The 18,532-nt window shown below is 43.9% G+C and overlaps 1 protein-coding gene across 1 annotated transcript in view; it reads right to left on the bottom strand.

Annotated features, from left to right (window-relative positions):
* Window positions 1-17,412, bottom strand: part of bcl11ba (BCL11 transcription factor B a) — a 37,325-nt gene extending 19,913 nt beyond the window's left edge. Inside the window, exons 1-2 of the mRNA XM_084913951.1 lie at window positions 16,636-17,412; window positions 8,821-9,312 (exon numbers count right to left, since the gene is read on the bottom strand). Coding sequence (XP_084770077.1) covers window positions 8,821-9,312; window positions 16,636-16,690 — 547 coding nt within the window. The 5' untranslated portion in view covers window positions 16,691-17,412. The remainder of the gene's footprint in view (window positions 1-8,820; window positions 9,313-16,635) is intronic.
* Between the last annotated feature and the right edge of the window lie 1,120 nt (window positions 17,413-18,532).

Genomic DNA, 18,532 nt, shown 5'->3' with positions numbered 1-18,532 from the left:
TGACAAATAGGTGAGTGTGGAATTTTAGTGCTATTCTTTCTATTTTTACACTGCAGGGATGCACTTCCTCTCTACAAGTGCATGAATCCCAGCACACTTATCCCACTTTGCTGTATTTAAATTTTAATTATGGCTCCAGCATTGAAGTGATTCTCGTACATTTCAGGCTTGCAAAATTTGAAAGCATTGTCTGCATATTTCGATGTTGCAAAGGCTAAATATATTTTATGGTACTGAACACATAGCACTGAACATACAAAGAAAACACAAGCATCCGTGTGACATTAATATGTTTCACACTGCTGTGAACTCTTTATGAACCTGGCAGTTTTATCTGCGAGCCCTCTGCAGTGCGCCCTCGTACACACATGATTAAAGACTGGTCCTTTACCAGCACTGTGACAGTTTCTTAACACAGATCAGTCACAATGTTGGAAAATTACAGATAAATAATTCTGACCAGTGTCACTAAACCTTCCTACACGTCTAACTTAACACAAAGTTGATACTGACAGCAAAATTACTGCTGCTGTAATAATACGATAATAAACGGCTGCGTTTGACACGATTACAGAGGTTATGTGTTTATAAAATTGCACACACACACAGACACACACACATAGACACACACACATGCACAGACACACACACAGACACACACATACGCACAGACACACACGCACAGACACACACACACATGCACAGACACACACACGCACAGACACACACACACACACACATGCACAGACACACACACAGACACACGCACAGACACATGCACAGACACACACACACACACAGACACACACACACACACACACACACACACACATTGCAATGAGTGCCACTGTATCCCTTCCTTGAGGGGCTCGGTGCTCAAATATCATCAGTCAGTCAGTGAACGCACACGCACGTATAGCTTTGCATCCCGTCATTGTCACCTCCACAAAGCCTTCCAGTCCACCTCCTTCGCCTTTCTCGTCTCTCTATTCACGTCTCTTCACAGACTACCTGTCTGACAACAGCTCAGGCACACAACAGGAAACAAAATGATACCAAGTGCTTTATCGCCACCCGATCTGATCTGCCATTGTCAAAGAGGCCAACACGCTATAAGAGAGACTCTCCCATTAAATGAGGGCTTATTCACCGAGAAACCAAGACTTTACACAGACGATCGGTTCTGTGCAAAGTGATCCTTACAGCTCTGACGACACGTGCAGTGACTGGTCAGCATGCCCTCACGTGCTTCTGTTACCTGCCACAGTTTTCACAGTAACCACCTATATTTAAAAGTGAAGTACTGTTATTATGTGATAATATTATGAGTATCTGTAATTGTATTGTTGTATGTCGTTATGAACATGGAATGAGAGACCTCACTGTCCACTATAGGAGCATGTCTGTGGCCTTCAGCCTTGTGTGAATTGATCTTGTGTCACTCGCACACTGTCAGAGCTGTGACGCAGCAAGAGGACATTTCACATATTTGTGTTTTTCAGAAAGACCACACATGATTTTAGATTTCAGGACTTGTGCGCTCAATAAAAAACCTAAACAGTGTTTGACACGGAGACTCCTAAAAAGTCAAATCATTTTTAGTAAAGCATCCAGCCTGCGGGTCGACACTAACAGGGTCCGGCTTTAATTTGTTGTTGTGTTCGAAGGAATCATGGAAAACATAACGTTTCTCTCCTTGCACTTTTGCTTGATTTTTGAAGAAAAACACGATGCTTACATTAAAAGCTCGATATGAAAATCTTAGCAAAGATGCAAAAAAAAATAAATGAATGCCTGAAATGGAGCAGGAAGAAACTGTAACTGTGAGGTTTGTTGAACCTGATCAGGTCTGTGGGGAATTCAAATAAGCCAAGAAAGCTTCTAAAATCAGCCTTTGTTCACTTATGAAGATGCTGTTTTATACAGCTGCATTTCTGCAGCTATGAAACAAGCCAAAGAAAAGAGCTGACATCACATCTGTGTCGTCGTTACAGCCTCGACAGACACGGTCACCCAGGAAAGCTGAGGCCATGCCGTGGCTTTATTACAGGTAGAGTTTTATCACAATTATATTTACAGATAAAATGTAAAACTGCAAATCAAATGACATCACATATAAAAAAGCATCAAGTCCTGATCAAACCCAGCACAGTCTGAGGAGTCTGCTGTTTGAAATGTAGAACCCAGAGTAAACAATAGACTCACAAATGGCTGCCTGCCAGGCTCTGTGTGTGTGTGTGTGTGTGTGTGTGTGTGTGTGTGTGTTGTACAGTAGAAGTAGGAGAGGATTTTACTGGAAAGCTCTTTTCACTAAGATTAAAAAAAAGAAAAAAGTTATAAGCGGAAAGAGAAATGGCGCCCGAAAAGCAAACCACACCAATCTGCCATCTATTCTGCTTTGATAAAGCCCCAAACACAGCCGAACGCTCCACCTTCATCATCTCCACATCCCTTCAGCCTCACTTACACACAGATACAGAGCGCCTCCTCCACCAATCTCATCACAGGCGCCAGGACATCAATTTTTGCAAGTCGCCCAAAATTACCATGCATGAATGCAAAAAAGGCTGATCAGGAGTAATTAACATGGCTTCATATGCAAATTTTATTAATGCAGAACTACAAAGTCATTATGCAAATGAAGGTTTTGCCGAGCCTCTTGACAAATACTCCAGCCATCTCAGCCGGGATGGATGACAAGCCTGCTCGCTCAGTTTAGACTGCAGGGATGCCTGTGTGTTTAAGTCTAGTTAGCGGATTACCACTGGTTAGTGCTGGTGGCTACCTGTGTGTGTGTGTGTGTGTGTGTGTGTGTGTGTGTGTGTGTGTGTGTGTGTGTGTGTATAAACTGTGTGATTAGGGAAGTGGCTAATGGCTAGCAGCAGAGTAATGAACCTGAGATCCAGGGAATGGGGGGTGGCTGGGGGTATGAATATGCATGATGCATACTGGCTTTGATGATTAAAGAAAATTTTAATATTTAAATGAGTGCATGCAAAGTGATTAACAGCAGAGCGAGGCGACATGGCAAAACTCGCAAAAAGGGATTTTGAGCAGGCAGAGAAGGACGAGATGCTCCGTTAACGATAAATATGCTCTTTCTTCCTCCGTCTGCAGGTCTGTCCGTCTCACACAGTGTCCACCAGAGTTTCTTTACAAGAAGTGGAGAAACACGAGCAAGCTTAAAGTTCAGCAGGGCCGATGGAGGCTTGAGTTCCTTAAACGCGGTGAGTCCAGCGACACGCTGCTTCATCTGGATTCTTATTGGTCTGTTGTCCAAAACGGTATCAGGACAAATTCAGTGAGACTCAGAGCGCTGGCATGACTCGGCCATCGTTTTAGTGTTTTCACGCTGCTTTCATGTCCATTACGGCCACTTTGAGGTAGCAGCACTGTTTACACCCAACCAGCTGTCAGTAAAAATAAGGGAAAAATTAAATGTTTCAAAATGATTTTAACATCATTCACGATGATACTAATATTTGAATATGACGAGCATCCCCACACTACACCATGTTCACTGCACAGCTTTGAATCCCACTGAGATCCATAATGATGTCACTCAGAGCTTGTTGGATAGCATGAATTGTGGTTGTTTGGAGGGTTTTAGCACCGTATGAGTTTCCTGTTAGCATGCAGCATCCAAAGGTCAGTGAGCTGTAAGTACTGCTAGCTGCTTGACAGTCGCATTGGTTGGTTTGTCTATTAATGTTAAATAGAGTGTGTTGTTTGACGTGTGTGTGCCAGTGTTGATGCTATTTCCAAATTTACGCAGGGACAAAAAAAATATGAAGAAGTTTATCATGAAACTTCCACCCGTCTTGTGTGGATGTTTCAGGGTGGAAGCTTTAAGTGAAACTGACTGTTGTGTGACTGGTGACCCGTCCACAGTGGAACTCCTCACCCACTCACACTCACAGCCCGGCTACAATCTTCTATCACATAGAAGATTATGAGTCATAATCAGTGATGGCCGGCACTGTGCGACTCATTAAATGCACTTTCTTTACTTCTTCAGTTGTGTGATTCCACACCTCTTTGAGCCTATTAGAGATGCGTCAGGCCTGTGCGATGTGAAAACAGCCGCATTCACGTACACAAACCCGAACTAGCCAAAGCACACACACACACACACACACACAGTGGGCAGGAGAGGCAGAACGAGAGTGAGGGAGAGAGCGCGCAGCAGTACAAACCAGAGTGATTACCACTTCAAAAAGGCCGTCGCTCCATCCGAGAGGCCTCCCAGCTTTATTGAAACAATGTGAAAAAACAAGAGCAGCAGGGACCGCAATGCCTCTAAAGTACAGGCTGTTATATCAAACACACACACACACACACACACACACACACACACACTGCACCGTAGCTCTTTGTTAAGTCTTTGTACAGTTTCATTTGGAAGATAAATAAGCATATGGTAAATATTTTAGGGACATGCCACTGTGCTCAGTCATTATTTATTGAAGATGTGTGTGTGTGTGTGTGTGTGTGTGTGTGTGTGTGAGAGGGTGTGTGTCCATGTGAAGAATATTTATATGAGATTCAAACACAGACAAACACTCCTAAAATGTGTTTTTTCAATATGTGAAAAATTGCACATCCCCAATGGAAATAAAGTGCATTAATTATTCTGTTTTCTTAATCTCTGTGTGTGTGTGTGTGTGTGTGTGTGTGTGTGTGTGTGTGTGTGTGTGTCCCCACTCCAACTGGACTTGGTTAAATGTCTGAATTAAGCCCGAGCTAACGAGGCTTCCGGCCCGGCGCTGTGTCGGGTGCTAAACACTCGTCAGTGATAAGTGTACGCAGCATGACGGCTGAGTGTGAGCGCCTCATAGTAAAAATGACTTCCTTCTCTAATCCAAACTGTCAGTGCGGCACCTCTGTGAAGCCGCCAAGAGACCTCACGCCTGGTCACCTGGGAAAGTCTGGAGGGTTTTGGACTTCAGGGTTGCAAGTTAAAATCCTAAACCCTCCTACAAGCCGAGGTATCCTGTCAGCGTGCACCGGCTTACACAACGCTGACAAAAGGTTGGTTCAGCTGTTCGAATGCATCTCTGCTGACGTATGAAAACTCGGCCTGGTTAGTTATCTAATGCCTTTGTTAGAACGCTGGGCTTATTGTGTTTTGGGGTGTTTTTGCTTTATGTTTTTGAATATTCACTGCTTGTGAGGAAGGTTTAGATGATGCTTCCTCCGAGCTGTGTCTGTTTGTCTGTCTGGAAGGAAGCCGTGTGTGACGAGAGCAGAGAGAGCAAAAAGTACGCTTTCAAATTTCTCTCTGCATGGTTGTATATGTCACCATCACAGCACATCCAGTCTTTAACTGCAAGGCATGATGGTGATTCTCCTCATGGTTATAAAATCAGACACGATGAAGCTTCAGGCTGATTACTACATGAACTCAAAAAATGAGAGAAGATTTGTGTCATTTAAGCAAAAACAAAAATGATTTTTTTTTATCCTTTAAATTGGAGGAACGGCTTTTTTTATAAGTCTGGGTGAGTTTCAGCTACAGACAGAGGAGAGATGGGTGTGAAAACCGGAAAACTCTTATTCATTCATATTGTGGTAAAAACAAACTGCACTTTTTCCTTTTGATCAGTGTTTCCAAACTGAATCAGGAGGTTTTTAAACAGGGCTTCTTGTGGGGAAAAAAACAATAGCTGAAACAGAACAACACTGTGTATACAAACTAAAGCCGTTGTTCGTAATCCTTCAGCACAATAGCAGCGACGTGTTTCACAGCCTGAATGGAAAAGCTAGGTGCTGTGTTATTTCTCTGCACGCTGCTACCTGACAGACGGAGAGAGGAAAAGGAAAAACCCAGCAGCTCTCGCACAGCACAAACACTTCTTCTAATTTAGGGGTTAAAAGAAACTTGGCATGATGCTCATACACGTGTGCACACGTGTGTGTGTTCCATTTCACATGGAGGACAAATGAAAGTGTAAAAGCTTAACAATAAACAAGTAGTTTGACCTGCTGGGAGCCAATTACAAAGAAGTGTCGTCCGTCATGTCCCTGATCGCGTTCCCCATCTCTCTCTCCTCCCTCCCTGTGCTTCTGTCCCTCCCTCTTTCACCAGGTAATGAAAGGTGCTAAAAAAATACGCTGAAGAAAAAGCCGGTCTGAGTTACAAAGAGAAAATTCCACCTGCCGCATTTCAATCCCCCAGTAATGACGAGAGGGGCTGAGAGCGCGCTCTCCAAATTAAACTCCAGCTTGATTAATAAATTGTTCTGTCTCCTGCTCGTGTTAATAAGGTGCTAGTTGGACATATTTCATGTGGAAACACCGTGGGTAATTTTCAAACATAAAATGTTATTGGAGCAATATAGTTTACAGTTGCTGCAGTGCACGTCCAATTGAGTCGCTAATATGTTTTTGCTTTTAATGTGAAAATTATTGCAGTTTCTGCTATAAAAAATATTGTGCAATTATATTTTCCAGTCTTCCAACGCAGCGCACGTGGGGTTGATTTCATGGGAGGATGGCAGTTCGATACATTGCATGCATTTAAACACAGGGTGGATATATATTTATGCACATAAATGTAATAATGCCGACCCAATAGCATGGCCAGTGCCACTCAATTAGCAGACATGCCTGAGCGCACAGCTCTGCACACACTTGGGGACTGCGCTCCAGCTTTTTGCACCCCACAATTCAGACAGTTGCATTAAATGCAAAGCTGGAGCGTCGTTCCACGAGCTTCACGAGTACAGGCAGCTGTGCTGTCCACAGCAGCAATGCACAGCTGCCCGGCAGAGCTGTAACAGCCTGGTAAAATATTGATGAAGTTCAGGCCCAAACACAGTGTTTACAATGTAGGCGAAACCGCAGTCCTGCACACTGAGAGGCTCACCTGTGAGCTTCCTCACCTGGCTTTAGGCCAATACATTTATTCATGTTTCCATCCAAATGTCATAACCATTTTACACATTAGAGACGTGATGTCAGTGGTGTTATAGGACATAGCCCAACCCTGTGTGATAGTGACATGTTCTCTGACATCGTTCATGTGCTGATTTCTAATCTACCACTCGATTCGATACATAATGGATGCTGATCACATGTGACGAGATTTCTTAATCAAGTTCATTTCAAAATAAAAATAAAATATTATAGATCATTTCAAAGCTTTCAGAACTGTTTCAGTCAGGTGAGCCGGCACTGAAACATCCCTAAACGTTGCATTTGTATTTGTCTTCTGTTTCAGCTCCCGTTCATGGAGCGTTTAAGCTGATTCCACTAATCAGCTCGGTTCATATGTAGGTCTACATATAGTTGGTGAGATTATTGAGGAATGTGTAGGTTCACAGGAAATCAGTCTTTTATTATTTAGTCATTCTGAATAATGCATGCAGATAGTAGCGATGCTAACCATGCTGCCTGTGCTAACAGACTGCTAGTCTGCAGACCGAGCCTGCGATCCTCAGTGCTGCTCAAACTGACCTCTAGAAAAGCACGACAGGGTTATTGTCACAGGCTTCTTTACGAGTGTCTTGACTGGTTTGAGCGATAACTGCTGGTCCCACACACACACACACACACACACAGATGCTCTCCTGCTAAACTGCCTCTTTACTTCACTGAATGGGGATGAAACTAGCCTCTTTTTAATCCCTCTTTCTGTCTTTTCCCACTTTTTCTTCTCCTCTCGTGCTGTTTTTTTCTGCCTGTGCTTATTTGAATTTTAATGAGCTTTTCACCTTTTTAAGCAGATGGCTTAGACTGGATTTCTCCATGAAAGTCGGGGTGAGTCTCTCTGTCATGTTTTGCTCAATTTGTTTCAACCGAGTCCTTGAGGGGGTTTAGAGATTTGCCTCCCTAATTTGCCTGTCTCACCCCTCTTCCTCGTCTGTCCCTCTGCTGTCCATGTCCTCTAATAAAAAGAACGTCTCTCTTCCTCTGCTGAACGAGAGGACGCCATCACACAAACGAAAACTAAAACAGGAATATATTTAGACTGATGAAAAAATTGCTGGTTTGTTACTACCTAAAGATTTTTCTTTGGAATTAAATAGTTCAGCATTTCCGGAAAACTGATCATTACCTATAACACATCTGGATAACAATGATAGTTTATTCCAGGTTCTGGCAGGCCACAAACTCAAGCTCATCCCAGCAGCTGATTTCAGTGCCAGACCACATCAGCTGATATCCTTGGATGCATCCAGCTGATAAATGAAAAGCTGTTGTCAGAGGGGCCTCGTGTCCATGTGTGAGCATTGTGAATATGAGCTGATTCAGATGAAATGAGCTTGAACTTTCTGAGTCAGAGGGACTAGCCTGGGACGAACCTGCTCACACCTCTAAAGGTCACAGATGCTACATATGCGACAAAGAAAAAGCAAAAGTTGTGGTTGGTTTTTGAGGCTCAGACTGAAGCGTCACTGGGAGGATTTGAGCTTTTCCCCTTTCTTAAAGCAACCAAACCTCAATCTGAATCTGGCAACATGCTGACGAGTCTGCACAGCAACGTTGTTCAGCAGAAAGTGAAAATACGGTGCTCTCAAAAATGCTCCATTCCTGATGGTTTTTCTTTTTTCACATTAGTTTCACTTAAATTCTGTTTAAATCATCCAAAAATGTTCATGTTAGCCAAAGAAAACCAGAGTTTTTAAACTGTGGTTTCAATTATTCATGAAAATGATCTATTTACACCTACCTGGCCTGCCCTTATGTGAAAAAGTAACAAACGCAGCTGAAGCTGAACTGACTTCATGAATTTAATTAGACATAAAAGTGACATTTATGTATTTGTGCTTAGAAAGAAGAGGCTTTAGTGTGTTTCCCTGCGTAGGTCACGTCTACCTGATAGCATGTTTTCCTGCTTCGGGAAAATTCCTTTGGTTGGTGTCTTCTCTCCTCTCTCACCTCGTTCCCCTCTTCCTCCCACCTCTTCCTCCTCTGGTGTCACCTGGATGCCGACCTCTACTGGCTCCAACACCTTTCTTAGCTCCACCCTCTGCGCGTAGTGATGAAGGCTCTGCAGAGTTGGACTGTCTCCTTGTCCTCCTCCTCCTCGGTCGTTCATCTTGTCATAACAGCCGTTGGCCAGCAGCGGTGTTTGGCACTGCTTCTTCTTGTGCTCAATGAAGAGGAGTATGTCGCCCAACGGGAAAGTCATCTGGCACTGGCCGCAAGTGAGCAGGTCGTGGTCAGAGTGGAGGCCAGGCGGCAGGGTGTGAGCCAAGCTGGGGTCCAAAGGATGGGGACGTAGGCCAAGTGGATTGGAGGGCAGGGTGAGTGGGTTGGAGGGTAGGGATTCGGAGAGCAAAGCGCCATCTGGACGCTCCACCTCCGCTGCACGAGAAACAAAACAGAGGAGACACGTCAGAGTTAACCTGGGTGTATGTTTGCTCATCGCATGCTGAAATCTATACATGACGCAAACGTGTAATTAGGTTACCACGTGTCTGAGCGACACACTAAAAGAGCTGCTCGTGCAGAGTCGTGACCAACGACCTGTTACCTGTTAGACCAGGCGGCACTCACTTAACATAAGGCTTAATGGTCAATGTGTGGTGGCTCCGACACAACAGTGCAGCTTCATATGTGTGCAGTCACGCCTCCGTCACGCTTCGAAGCTTTTTCAAGACATCTAAAAGTCCAAGAAGGTGAATTTTCAGCCACCATCTCAAACACACCACAAACTATATATTTTAGAATTTTTCAATCTCAAACACCAAAGTACACAATATACACCGCATACTGCTGCAGTGCACACACACTTATTTAGCCTCGCACCTCTGAGGAAGGAAGGAAAATGAGAATTCAGCAAAGGTGTAAGTGAGAAGCTCTACATTAACTAGATCTAACCCCGGGTTGTGTCCACGTCTTTGCATGTATGAGAGTTCAGTTGAAACTTGTCATTTCTGAGAATGTGCTTGTTTAGTATGTGGTTATGACCCAAAGTGGGTCCCCGTACATGTTAGGAGGTTAGGAGGTTAAAATGCAGCAGATGTCCACTAATAATGTTATTGCATGGTCTCAATTAAGATACACGTATTAGTCGTAATCAGGGTTTTTTCAGTGTTTGTGAGTGAGCAGATGGCTTTGGGCAGGGTTCTGAATGTTGCTGTGAAACAGCAGTAGGAGAGCACATGTGTGGTGTTTGCAAAGGCCAACAGCTTCACGAGCGAACGAGCTTTGTAAGTGAGGGCCGTCTCCAAAAGGGACGAGAGGGTCTGAACGAGGGTGGAGGAACAACTGACCCTCTGAGGTAAAACGGGAATGCTGATGATGATGAAGAGCAAACGCATCACCATCACCTCTCTCTGTCTCTAATACAAGATGATGGATTAGCAGCAGGCTGGCCGTTTGTCTCAGCCTCCACATTAGAAATGCAAACAGATTTGGGATGTCAAACGTGGATGAAGGCTCCAGATGGAACACCCCACCCCTCGCTACCGTATACCTGTTTTAGGTCTGCTGTTAAACATTCAAAGACCATATTGTACTTGTATTGTATCATATATAACACAGTACAAATATTCATCTGCACTGGAGTGTATGTGCTGCACTCATTATATGTTAGAGAATATCAGTCTGTGCACCTCTAAGACTCACAGTGCGTGTGTGTGTGTGTGTGTGTGTGTGTGTGTGTGTGTGTGTGTGTGTGTGGCCTGCAGGCTGCAGCCATCTGTCCTGTACAGTGGTAGCATGTTTCCCAGTACTAAACATTAGAGAGAATAAAACCAGTGAGCTGACCTGGAACAAATCCAATCTCCATGTACGGTGACCCCCCCCCCCCATGCAAATCTCACTTCATATTAGAATTATTACTAATAGGATTTTTTAAAGAGCTAGTCTAAAGTCTGCATCAGTTTAACGAGGCTTCGGTGAGTCGGGTAAGAGCGATACGTAGATATCGTTTAGCAAGAGACAGCGGACAGGCAACATATCAATACTATAACATAGCAGAAGGTTTACTCTCTCCACATTGACCAGAGAGTTTTGTTTTAGCCGTGCGCTGAATAGATGAATTTATTTCATTGTTCTTCTGCTAAATGTCTTCACAAACAGGTGTGCATTAACAAGACCCTAACCTACACGAATCACCAGCGACCCGACGGATCTGAAGAAGTTGGACCAGAAGGATTTGGAAATTCAGTGTTTGTAGGTTCTCTTAGTTTTGAATTGAGAGCAAATGTTTTCCCTCAGCAGGTGATCATCTCTGGGTTTGGTTCCCTTCGTCTCACCACCTTTCACCACACATGTGCTGTAAATCCATGGAAATCTCTCACACGAATCCTCCACACAAACGGGAGAGCACATTCCTGGCCACATGCCAATCGAATATTTGTTTCCGCCTCTCCTCGAGAGCTGTTTTCATGATTTTACTTTTATCTGCCGCCACAGTTAGGCTGATGGGAAAAGCACCAAAATTGCTCCCAGAACCAGAAAGATTCTGCCAGTTGAGACCAGTGATAATGGTGTGTGTGTGTGTGTGTGTGTGTGTGTGCGTGCGTGCGTGTGTGGGTCTCGACTAAAATGATCAAAACTCGACTTGGCTTCTGTGTTTTTTTACCATTACCACGTACACACACACACACACACACACTTAAATCAAGATATAATGTTTGTGGCTGAGACTGCACATCACACACACACAGAGCAGAGGAGTAACACACTCCCTCACGGCACGCACTCAAAGCTGACAGCGGCTCGCTTACTCGTCGACTGATAAACTGTTTATTTACCCGCACTGTCACTGCGTACTGTTACACACACACACACGTGTACACGCTGCTGCACCGCACACTTTATTTATCTAAAATGATGAGCTTTTTATTGTTTTGCAAGAATGACTTTTATTTGTGAACAGCCGAGGCTGGTCCTGGACGTGACTCGCACACACGGTCGTACGTGATGGACCGTAGATGTCGGTGATAGCAGACGAGTGAAGACTCAAAGTGATGAAAATAATCTGCCACCGCAGAGACTGTCAACATTAAGATGTGCCCTCAGAACACTTTCGTCTAAACAGGAAGTGGCTTTCCATACAAAGTCAGTATTGAGAATACAGTTTTTAAAACTTCAGAGTCGCGTTTGTGACGTATATTTATTGTACGCTGACGACTAAAAGTTGTTTCATTTACTTTGTAGATAATCCAGCCTCTTGTTCTTTTTTATAAAAAATCCATTTTCAACATTTATTGTAACATTTTAAACTGCACTCTATACTTCTGCTGTAAACATGTCGACGCTGTACGGGAGCGCTTTGTTAGCAGGTGTTAAAGGAAGCAAACGGTATCACGTCCCCCCCAGTTTCAATCTTCACTCACTTCCTGTCACCTCTCTTCTTCTAGCTATGAGACTAAAAATGCCTCAGAAATGTTTGGCTTTTGTTTTCTTTTAGCTGAAACTTCAAAGAATCATTTTCAGTGTTTAGGCGATTAAAAATATGCGAGGACGCAGTTTTACTTACAACCTGTTTTCAAAGTCAGTCGAGTTTGAAATAAACATCAATTTAAGCTAATTCAAAGTAACTCCTGGGTGAGGTTTGGATGACCATGTCGAGCCAATCAGGAGCGCGCTGCTGCCAAATGCACAAAGGATTGTAATGGTGTATTTGAGTCCACCGCCACAGCAGCGACAGCGAGTTACAGAGAGATCCGAGCAGAGCCACCTGCCCAGGAGGTGCTGCAGCGGAAAACAAGTGCTACTCACAAACAAGCAGAGCAGCTGTGTCACTGGCTCATCTGCCAAAGAGCATAACTGAGTGTGAGGTGTACTTCAACATCTCAGCTTTCACCTCTGTAAGGTGAAGATAGTGACTAATGTTTTTTTGTTTGTTTGTTTATTTTATTTTTTTTGCAACATGCAAAAAAGGCTAATTTTCAGAATCATCAAAATGACAGCACATGCATTCATTTTAATACTACAATTATTCTTTTACTCATTTAAATTTAAATGTTCCAAATAGACAAAAATACACAGAAATAAAAACAATCAAATAAACTTATATTTGTAGATTTCTAATGAAAAACGAAATATTATGAAATATGTTTTAAAACAAAGTGCACGTTTGTCTGCAGAGTAAGAACACACAGGACAAAAATACATGCAGAAATATTTACACACAGGATTTACTACAACTTTAAAATGTGGCTCCAGTCATACGCAATGGCACACACACACACACACACACACACATGAAATGTGTCAGTCACTCATTACTGTGAATTCACATGTATGCTCTAAATAAGAAGTGCCACGGAGAGGCAGACAGTCGAGTGTGCAGCTGTTGACAGTTAAGAGAGGTGAATGTGGTCTTTCAGCGCTGATGTCATCTGATTAACACGCACACACACACACACACACACACACACACACACACTCAGAGCACATTTCCACTTCTCTCATTGGCAGAGCACTGTGGCTCTGACAGCCTGAGAGCTCCCCCTAGCAGGAAGAGGCGCAGAGACAGAGAGAAGACAGACAGCTTACAAAGGTATGCAGGATATGTTGGAGTGTGTGTGTGTGTGTGTGTGTGTGTGTGTGTGTTATGTAGTGGTGTGAAACTGCGTGCACGTTAAATGAGTTCAGGCATGCTTTGGGGGAAACTTGCTGCATTCATCCGCACACACACTCCACCTTTAAGGTTACATTTATATTTTTTCACATAAATGTTTAAATGTTTTCTAATTTCCAGCAACAATAAAAAGCTCTTAAATCATAATTTACAGGGAAGGAAAATTGTGGGAAATTTAAGGAAACACACATTTTATTTTTAACCACTAAAAAATGTGGTTGATGGTTTAAAACCCGGCAGCTGCGTAAATTACGTCTGTTTAGAAAAAACACACCACATCACCACGGACATTATTTATGTCAGTTTACAGTCGCCGTGGAAATAATATGATGATACGTTTTTTTTGTTTGTTGTTGTTGTTTATCCTTTAAGTCAGGAGACGTTTCTGAAAATAATGAGCATTAAACTATTTGGATTTTCATTACGTATCGTTCACAAACGTGATCCTTAATGAGCCACAGTGAAGCAGTGCATTTTCATTTGTGCTATTTGAACCACACCTCATCCAGAGAACGCTTAAAAGAAGGAGATGTTGACTTCTTTCTTCCCCTCTCTCTAACAAAGACATAGCCCCAGCAGGGTGCGTGGCTATTTGACAAGCCGAAAGGAAACATGCATCTCAAGTGGGCAAGTGCAATTTACACACAGCCCTCTGTGTGCGTGTGTGTGTGTGTGTGTGTGTGAGAGAGAGAGACTACAATGGCAGCTCTCGTCCTGTTTGTGTCTTTTCATGCTTAAATCAGCCTCTCAGAGCAAAGCCAGGCTTATTTGGAGTGAATGAGAAGCAGAAGGCACCTTCAGGTGTAAACTGTCTGCTGCTACGAGAAGAAAAAATGCCCCCAAATCTGTGAGACAAACATAACAATATAAAGTCCTACTGATGAAGCTCCTGCCCCTGAGGGAATAGTTGCACCAAATTCCGCTCTGGGTGGCTTCTTGTTTGATTTTACTGTTATAGGGAAGCGCTGGGTTTGGTGCATATTTAGTGTAGAAGAAGACGATAAACATGCAAGTGGTTCTTCCGTGTTCAGTGAGGGCAATGATCAGCTGATCAGCTCCAAACTGTGATCGCTTGTTGATTTAATCAACTGGAAAAAGGAAAGAAATGGAGGATTTTTAAAACTGTGTGAATGATCTGCGATCAGAATCAGGAAGATTTGCAGAAAACTGGGAGCGTCGGAGTGCACTTTGTGACTCCAAAGTGCACAAAAATCTACCTCAGTGTTCCTGGCTCTTCCTGCATATATACTAAGAAGCAACTCTTCTTCTAAAGTGCACAGCTATTATTTTGTGGTGTGTGTCATGTTGCAAAATCCAAATTATAAATACACGGCACGGAGAGCCAGGTCAGAGGGATTTTATCACCTGACAGCTCCGGAAGAATTCTTTGAAAATTTTGGCACGAGTGGAGGATTCACTCACGTGTGTTCATTTGCATATGTGTGTGTGTCTGTTGACGTCTACGCTCACATAAATAAATGCATGTGTGTGTAAATCATAAATTACAGAATGTGCAGAAGCATGTTTCGTTGCTCATTTATTAACCTCCACCTTCATATTTCTTGTCTATCCGTCTGCTCTGAGCAGCAAAGGCTGATATCACAATGAGCCCCATTAGAAACGATGCCTGGGCCTGCACCAGTGCTACCTCTGTCTGCTCCTAATGTGAGGGCACATTTTTAATCTAACTCAGTGACTTCAGGTGTTGGTCTCTGTTTGGGCTGACACCACGATGGCCTCGCAGCAAACAGATGCCTGTGTGGCCTCAAACCCCTGCATGCACTCAGGCTGAGAGCTAAATGTTACACACACTGATACACTGTAGTGTAAGTTGATCTGATCTGGCAGCCTTCACACAAGAGAAGTCTCCCCAAATAACCTGCAGCTGGAGCACAGAGGTGAGTAAAGTACCAAACATACAGATCTTAAAAAATAAAAATAAATAAAACCACTGCTTTGGTGGAAAAGGAGATCAGCGACAACAGTGAAGATTTACTGTTTGTCTTGGTTTAAGTCCATCAACAAAACTGATCTGAGGCCAGAAAATATTATTTGACGCTGAGAAGTTTAGTGGCAAAGTGATCCTGTCACTGGAAATTAATTTGAGTAATTAAGACGTTAAATGTGTCGCATAAGTTTGTTTAAAAATAAATGAATAATAAGCTAAGAGGTGTTGGAAATTAATCTTCTGTAGAATTATCTCCGAGACGCCGTCACTCACTGTGTTCCGCATTAACGTGCCGTGAGGGAAACCCTGAAACCCTTTTTCTTTCTTTCTTTTTTTCTTTTTTGCAGACCTATTAAATAATCCAAACCTGGCATTAATATTACAGCCACGGGAGGAATGAGCTTTGCATGCGTGCGGCAGAAAACAGCATGAAAGAGATGGGCCAATTAAACAGACGAACAGGACGGACTGGAAACTGTAACGTGCAAAATTCAGAAGACGGCGATAAAAGAAAAGAGATGTAAAACTGAGCCGCTTTAAAATGTGCGCGAGGAAATAAAATTACGATTTTTTTTTTTGACAACCCTGTTTGTTGAAAACGTGTAAAGTTCTCCGACGCTTCAGCGTGAAGGATCCACGCTGTCTTCGTGAAAAAGAAATTAGCAGAATTAGCTCGAATGTATTTTTTTCTAACATGAGGTGCGTCGTTTGTTTTTTTAACCTTTGTTTAACGTGTTCCGGGGAGCGCGTGAAGCTGAAAAACATTCCAAATAAAGTGTAATTATCCCCGCAGTGATCACGCTGCCCGCCCCTCATTTCAAACAAGAGGTGGAAGAATAAAGTTTGAAAAAAGTACAATTTCTCCACGAGCGATTTTTACAGTAAAAGTCCGACGCGGCTGTGGACTTTTTTTTACTCTAAATTCACTGTAATTATTTATAGAGAGTAATCGTCGGATACGCAAAATAAAGCGTTGATCTAATTTTGTCCGTAAACTGAGAGAGAGGAGAGGATGGCCTCGGGGAAGCAAACTTTCTGTTCCAGCTCTGAAAATATTCATTTTATCACCTGGAAAAAGTACTTCAATAAATCAGCTCCTCTGCACAGTCACGCGTGAAAAACTGAACGTGTCAACACTTACGCGTTATTTCTCTCTGGGACAGGTGCTGCGGATTCCCCTGCTTGCGTCGGGACATCGCCCTGGCATTTACACTGGCATCGCCCGGAGAGCGGCGCTGGAAGGGTCGGCTCTCCTTCTCCTCCTCCTCTTCCCGCTCCGGCTCCTATAACCGACCAATCCGCCCACAAACAGCCTGCTTGTTGCCCCCCCCGAGCTGACCACTAGACGCTGGGCCGAATCTCGCCCTGGAGGTGATCTCTTCAGCGGGCAGTGGCTCCTGCGTTCCGCGGTGGCCGGCCGTGGCGCAGCGCCGGGCGCTCGTGCGGAGTTTGGTGCCAATGTGTCTGTGCGCCTCCTTTCTTCGATCTGAGGTGAGGGAGGGGGTCGCTGTTCTCTCCGTCGCTTTTACACCATCTGTCAGCGGCGAGCCGAGAGAGGAGCGGAGAGTGAAGGATGGAGAGACGGAAGGGGGCGAGAGGTCACCTCCTGATGGTCAGTCTCTACCTGTGTCCACTATCCGGCCACGCCGGACACTGCCCGCTCCTGCGCGGTGGAGTGCGTAAAAAAGGAATCCAGTTTTCTTCCCGGCACTTCTCGAAATGTGGCCAAGTGGCTGGCACTTCTACTGCACTGACAGCAGCGGCCGGGCGGGTGAGACTTTAACTGTTCGAGTCAAAGCGAAGCCACTGTGTTTGCTCTCTGTGAGTCCCGCATCCCCTGGACTGTGCGTGCGGCTCTGAGCGGCTCTGTGTGGCTCTCTGGCTTCTACGATGGGAGAAAACTCAAGTTCAAGTGCGGACGTGACGTTCAGTCTGCGGTGAGAAGGGAAAGTGGAGACTGAAGAGCACTGGGGGCGACTAGTGGTAGCTTTCACACACACACACACACACACACACACACGCACACACACACGCGTGGGTCTGTGGTGCGCACGGCAGCAGTGGTCAGAGTCGCTCAGGTAATCTCCGCCAATAAAGCCTCACTGCCGCATTTATTTCTGTTAAAGAGTGACCCGAGGGGCTTCCGTGCTGGACTCTTTGCGCTCACATTTAAAATCCACGCACTTCCATAATGTCTCAACGTTACGCTACTTCACTTTGTCGGATCCACTTGTCCTAAATTCACATTTTTATTTGACCATCCTAAATTTGGTGACAAGTGCATAAGGTGACTTTTACCGCATCAGAGGCCTTCCTGCTAACTGTACAGCTCTTCTCTCCTTTCAACGTGCACGTGTGCAAAAACAAAAGTACTCCTTAAATATTTTCTGATGCGCACCCTTTATTAGCAGACCGCCTGAAATGTCATTTCACATTTATTTCACTCCGACTTGGAGTCAGATCAGTGCGTCGCTGTGGCCTAAATTTACCCACAAACGTATCGATCACACGCACATGTTTGACGCGTTTTTCATTCACATCCAAATTAGTTAATAATAACCCGCGTGGGTAGCTTCTAGTTTGTAAATACACGCCTCATTCTGTCGGAACTGTTTGATGGCATTACAGCATTAATCAGTTATGTAAGCGATATGAACGTGGGGATTTAATTCAGGCGCTCAGAACGAGACTTTCAAAAATTGGGCAGGTTTGTGACCTCACGGTGACTTCAGTGCCAAACTGGAGGAAAGAAAAAATGATGGTAAGGATTTAAGAGGATTTCAAGTGAACAATAGTTTGATGTAATTTGATAATTTAGAGAAGAATTTAGAGAAACTGATTATTATCTTGTTGTTGTTATTTAAAAAAATACAGTTAGATGAAAAGTGTGTGTGTGTGTGTGTATTTTAGTTTCCAGGCTGATGACAGATAAACGGTTTGCTGCAGCACCCACTGTTAAACAGAGAGGTAGGCACAGTAGAAAAGCCTGTGATTTCCACACGTCGTCGGTGGGAGAGGATACGAAAAGAGGAGCAAGT

This window comes from Perissodus microlepis, chromosome 19 (genome assembly GCF_051167445.1).
Source record: "Perissodus microlepis isolate ML-2025 ecotype Zambia chromosome 19, ASM5116744v1, whole genome shotgun sequence".
NCBI lineage: Eukaryota > Metazoa > Chordata > Actinopteri > Cichliformes > Cichlidae > Perissodus > Perissodus microlepis.
This window is presented reverse-complemented; position numbering and strand designations above follow the sequence as displayed.